Source organism: Branchiostoma floridae, chromosome 4 (genome assembly GCF_000003815.2).
Source record: "Branchiostoma floridae strain S238N-H82 chromosome 4, Bfl_VNyyK, whole genome shotgun sequence".
Lineage (NCBI taxonomy): Eukaryota > Metazoa > Chordata > Leptocardii > Amphioxiformes > Branchiostomatidae > Branchiostoma > Branchiostoma floridae.
The window spans coordinates 17,166,415-17,172,521 of NC_049982.1; the positions used below are offsets into that span (position 1 = coordinate 17,166,415).

Consider the following 6,107-nt stretch of genomic DNA (forward strand, 5'->3'; position numbering starts at 1 on the left):
CTGATCAGTCGATATAAATATTCATATTCCACTACATTCCGTGATCATGCTATATGAGCAGTTTCACAGATTTCCACACATACCCTACCTGAAAACCTTTCCGTTCCGTCCCATGTTTTCTATCGTCTTTCTGTGCATTTTGACCGTCTTTTTATATCAAATGACGTTTCTGTGGTGAAAACGCTCCTCCTACGGTGACGTACTACAATGAGGATGTCACCATCAGGTTTCATACGGACGCCGACAGAGTGGACCGTGGTTTCCGCTTCAGCTGGGTATACCTCGATAATATATGGTCAGGGATAGGACATTGGTAATAGCTTATTTCCAACTGACTGTGGCCTAAAACCGCCAACGGATAGAGATATCAATTACCTACAGATTGTTGTATGTAATGTACTTCTCAAAGTCCAGTCCCCGTCATTATCACATGTACCGTACGGCAGGGTTACAACTACCCTCATCATGAGAACCATCCTCCGTAGTGACCGTTGGCTCAATCTTTTGCTGGCGAAAGGATGAAACAGCGTTCACTACGGTGGATGGCACTCAGGCTAGGTTATAACAGTAAATTGAGGGCGTTCTGATGGGACAATCTTGGCGTTGCTGTGTAAAATTAGGCAGAAAAAAAACTGTCGAATAACCTTGTCGATGGTCGGTTACATGATGGCCAGGCCGTAAATCGTACGAATATACGGTAGCTGCGCCTTTATGAATACGTGTCATGTAGCAAATGCAGCATTTTGTACACCGCGTTCTTCAGACCCGACTGGCAGTGGCAGCGGGGAAGGCAGCGGCGATGTGGTGGGCGGCCTCCCGTAAGACACCAGTCGTCCATGTAGTACCAACAAACAATGCATTCAACCTCCGTACCTCCGCATTTAAACTTTGAAGGAAGGCAAATATAGACCTGTTAAGAACGCATTTGAATTCTCTGTCATCTTTCAGTTAGAATCACGAGACTAATACAATGATAACCCTTCCACAGATCGATGCCCACAGCTTGTATTTGATAGCTGTTAGGATGAAACTATAAGGACAATTCAACAAAGTAGATCTAGAAGTCAAACAAAAATTGGTTTATTCTCCTATCAAATGCAGAGCCCCGTATCTTCTTACATACATGTATGTATTGCACTTACATCACTGCATATGCCTGCTGTTCCAACATGTAGTGCTACCTAGTAGAGAAGGAATTATTACAGCCACTTCATCTAAGCGAGTTTGTACTAGTACAAACACGCATACCAACATACGTGATACGTTTTGGACCTGCTATTTACTTGCCTTGGGCCATTCCTTACCTTACAGTACTGTTAGTCCAACCTTTGTTGGTCGGCTTATTGTATTGGCAACTGGGCAAATGGTGGCAGAAGGTTGTATACAGAACATTTTGCAACCTACATACCATACAAATTGGCGCCTCAAACACCCTGCACCTAATAACATCTGCATTCTGCACCCATCTCATGCTGTGTGCAGCATGAAAACGGAGAAAAGAATCTGTCTTGATCTCTCTACTGAATTGAATAGAACTAGAGACCTGTATATACATATATATATGAAGCATATACAGATGAAAGAGTAGTAAAATATCCGTCTGTATCTCACGTTATATACCAAATTAATTTCATTTGGCCTGATCATAGGGTTAGCCGAGGGTCAAGCAGAACAGAATTTTAGCAGTTAGGAGAAATGTGTGTTAGGAGCGTGACTGATTGGTTGGATCAAAATCTCCTTGGTTGGATGAGTCAAGTACCCAGGCTGAATGCTGTGATTGGTTAGGATTGGGGCACAACACGGCACCCATTTTTGCTGCTGACAAATTCAAAACATTACAAATCTGTAATGATTTCCCAGGGGTAAAATTGCTTCAAGGACGGCATCAGGCACTGCCACAGGGTCTACTGTAAATGCAGAAATGTTCGACGAAGTTTTGACAGTGACCACATCACCCCAAAACTGAAAACCACCAAGAACATTTTTAATTTACAGTATGTTAACTAAAGTAATGCTAGATCACCTTTATCCGTGTGGTAACCTATATCAGTTGTTTTACAAAAACGGGGGTTTTGACGATATCAAGTTTCCCATGGTGGTTTCAAACCAAAATATTTTTAAAATACACATTGTATATCACAATTTGAAACCACTGTCCATCGACTTGATATCCCTAAAAATAATTTTCACAATCGAGGAATACCTCGCAGGTAAAGGTGAAGTAGCGTTATATGGTGCTACCGCAAACTCAAAACCACTGCGAACACTCTATTTTCCCGCTGCTCCAAAATCAAATCCCTGCAAACTTAAATTCATTTACAGTAATCAAAATAGATGCTCAAATTTATTCTGATGAAACCAAAGGGGATGTGATTTTAAACATATTACCTAAGCCTGGCTGACAACAATCAACAACATTCAGTATACTATGGATGGCTCCACACCTCTACAGCATTCCTGGTACACTGCATGTGCATTTCCACAAAGGTTACAATGCACAATGTAGAATTGTGATGTAGTTTCAAAGCAGTTATGCATGAATGATCATAACTCCTTGTGTTTTAAAAAGAGAGGAGAAGCAATTAAAGATAGTGCCTGGTGTTTCATAGAAATACATAGTGTTCTGGTTCATTATTTTCATCTTGCTTATATTAATAGTAGCTGTATTAGCTGTAAGTTTCCTTTTCAACCTTTTGACCACATGTGGTTCTCTGTGTGATTTAGCCTCTGGGCATGAACACGCAGTAAAGATTATCATAATGTACTGACAACACTGCTCTGCAGACTAGCAGCATAGGTACACATAGATCATTGTAACAAGTAACTCAATACTAAAACCTGACACAGTTCTGGAACTAGTCTACTACATGTAGTTGATTTGGCTAAGTTATCTTGATAATGAACACTAAGCAGTACTGAACATATAAGGCAAAAGTTTAACTAACATAGCTCCATTCAGCAAAGGTAACAAGTCCTCACTGTCCCTAAATCAAGTTTGGAGACATTTAAACAGCCAACTATACTAGTATACTAGAGCTAGAAGATCATTTTTGGGAATTGGCATTTGTGTCCCTAACCTAAAAATTTAGGTGCATTACAAAAACAATTTGAATATACAACATAAAATAAAGTAGAATGTCAGCAAAACCTAATCATAGTCCTGAGCTTTGAAAATTTGTAATGAAGTCAAATTCTATAGATGATTTCAAAATGTCAAACAAGAAATACAACAAAGGTTTAATCATTTTTCTGACACTTAAATAAAGGACTGTTAGTTTTGCATTTCCATACTGATACATAAACCTACACAAACATCTAGTTGCACCGGAGCACACACAGCGTCAATTTCAGGTGCACAGAAGTGTAATGTGCACCTAGTATTTCCTAATAACCCAGTGTCTCTTGACTGTATTCATGACGTTGTTCACTCTGTTTTGTCCTTGGTTGTGTCCGTAACTTCCTCTATCCCATCCACAGTCTTCTCCACCTTTGCTTCCTTGACCTTTGCCTTGGACCGATCATAGATGTCTCGAAGGTCGAAATCGCGCACAATGTCGTTGGCAGAGAAGGAATACTTCACCACCTTGCCTTTCACGTCGTGTCCAGGTCGCCGCATCTTCTCCCGGCCATTTTCATACAAGACCAGAGTGGGCAGCTCCTTACTCATGCCACCAGTGTCGATCTTGTACTTGTTGCCCATGGCTGGATACCTGCCCAAGTCCAGCTTTCCAAACTGCAGGCTCTTTGTGTTAAACCTGAAAAAAACATATAATTTGTTTGCAAGACATAAATGATACATTTGGGTATGATAAAAAATTCACTACCCTATGTTTGAAGAATAATACATCTGCAATAGTGTGACACTGTGAGTGCAACAGTGGGCTTCGAGCACCACAAACTGACAGATCCAACTGATCTGGACCTTTTGACTAAGTGGTTAGGTGTTGGGTTCAAATCCTGGGAGCCAGGGGACTGTTTCCACTCGCCTCTCTTGTGTGTTTGCTGGAAACTGTCGGGATCAGGACAACTCAGTCCAGTCAACTCAGCCAGGTTAGGGTTAACTAAAGGGTTAGGGTTAGGGTTAGGGTTTGGGTTAAGGTAAGGGTTAGTCAGTTAAAGATAGGTTGGGGTTGGGCGTAGTTGACCATGGTGGTGGGCCAAGTTGTTCTGACCTGCCATGGGCTGAGATGGTAAACGCATCCGATATCCAGAACTCATGAAGCGTAATGTTTCGATGCAAGTGGTGAATCTAAAACCACATACGCACCTGTTGGAGATATCTGCAAAGACTGGCGCCAGACTCTGGCAGTCTGGGGACCATGCGGTGTAGTACTCCATCAGCAGGTAGGTGGCGTGCCGCTTCCCCTTGGCCAAGGCGAGTGTTTCCTCCAGACTATCTGGTGAGTAGAACTTGATCGTATCCTCCCCAGAATATGCCGGTTTGGGGAAGACCAAGAAAAGCACCAGACACAGAATGGCGAAGATAGCGCCAAGCCGCGGATCTACACGCATAAATAATATAAAATTGGCCGCCTTGGAGAACAGATAGCTTGTACTGGCGTACTGGTGCATGCTAGTCGCACGGCGGGTCTTGGCAAAAATAGCGAGCAGCAAGAACATCAGGATCTCCTGCTCTCGCCAGTCCAGCGAGCACGGGCCCAGATCGTCCCGGGCAGCGAACAGCCCGGTGCAGATAGGTGGAACAGTCTTAATCACCAGGAACGACACGCCTAGCAGGATATTAGTGAGATTGTAAGGGATAAAGACTTGCTTTATGGCTTCACGAACGATTTGGATCACGCCCTCCATTTTCCCCATGTACGCCGCCATGACGGTTGTCGCAGGTCGTGACCTTTGAACTAAAACCTGATACATCGATCATATGTGAGTATGCGTATGTGTAATGCAGGTCAGCCACATATCAGGTGGATCTTTCAGCGTTCCTCCTTGGTCCACCAGCAGCATCTTATCCCCAGTTGCCAAGTTCTTGACATAAGGGGTTGAAAATCATGATGTTGCAAACTTTTACAACCAAACTTTACATGTATACGCCAGCCACGTATCAGGTGGATCTTCCAGCGTTCCCCCTTGGTCCACGGGCAGCATCTTATCCCCAGTTGCCAAATTCTTGTACTTATAAGTTGACATAAGGGGTTGAAAATCATAATGTTGCAAACTTTTACAACGATAGATAACCAAGTAAAAGATAGTGACATATGCATATGTATACACGCTATGCTACGCTACAGTTTCTGAGTCGTTATTATAAAGGAAAAAAATACATTTAGAAGAAATCCACCCGTCTTCATGACTGCAAAACTAAAACAAATTTGACAAAGCCAGTATCTATTGTATTAGATTTACCAAGCATGTGACTTTTTATACAATCTATGACCTTTAATACAATACAATACAGTAACAGAACAGTTCTTATCTAAAAAAGCAACGGAAGGTTCATATAAATATAGCATTACATATAACATTCACGAGATACAAGAACGGTAGGCAAATATACTCAGTCGGTTATGAACACAGGAACTACCCTCTGCAGTCATAATAACATCTGCAGTTCTTCCACGCCCTCTAGAACTGGCTGAAGATTTGCCCCACACTTGTCATCAATGTTTGTCCTAGGGTCATTGTATTTACGCTTTACTATTTCAAAACTACTAGTAGTATTCCCCAAATATACATTAATCTTACTGATGCCATGGACTGAGTGATTCGTTGTGGTTCATTTCAAGTTATCCAAGTTCACTTTTCCAAAATCGGACGAAGAAGGGTCGTTTAGCAAATTTGCCTGTATCTATGATCGACGTAAAATCACGTATTAGAAAAATAGCAAAAACGTTAAGACTTAAACGTCGGAATCTATCGAGTGGCATGAAAGTAAAATTACTTTTGAACTTTTCTCAGAATACAGGATTTTGTAGACCTATATAGTATAACCGTGCCTCCCTGCCCATTGGTTTGCTCTGCCCGATGGTCTTTTACTTTTCTTTAGGATAAAATGATGAGATCCGATGAATCACATTGGTGTGGCCTGATGCTTCGATTCGGCAATGTACTAGTATCATCGTAATAATATCCCTTACGTCAGAAATGAG

General features: G+C 41.8%; 1 protein-coding gene across 1 annotated transcript; it reads right to left on the reverse strand.

Moving 5' to 3' along the window:
- Positions 1-2,644: 2,644 nt before the first annotated feature.
- Positions 2,645-4,868, reverse strand: LOC118414339 (thioredoxin-related transmembrane protein 2-like). Its single transcript, XM_035818330.1, has 2 exons — positions 4,268-4,868; positions 2,645-3,755 (listed from the first exon to the last, which is right to left on the reverse strand). The coding sequence occupies exons 1-2, from the start codon at positions 4,828-4,830 to the stop codon at positions 3,425-3,427; spliced, it is 894 nt and encodes a 297-aa protein (XP_035674223.1). The 5' UTR covers positions 4,831-4,868; the 3' UTR covers positions 2,645-3,424.
- Between the last annotated feature and the right edge of the window lie 1,239 nt (positions 4,869-6,107).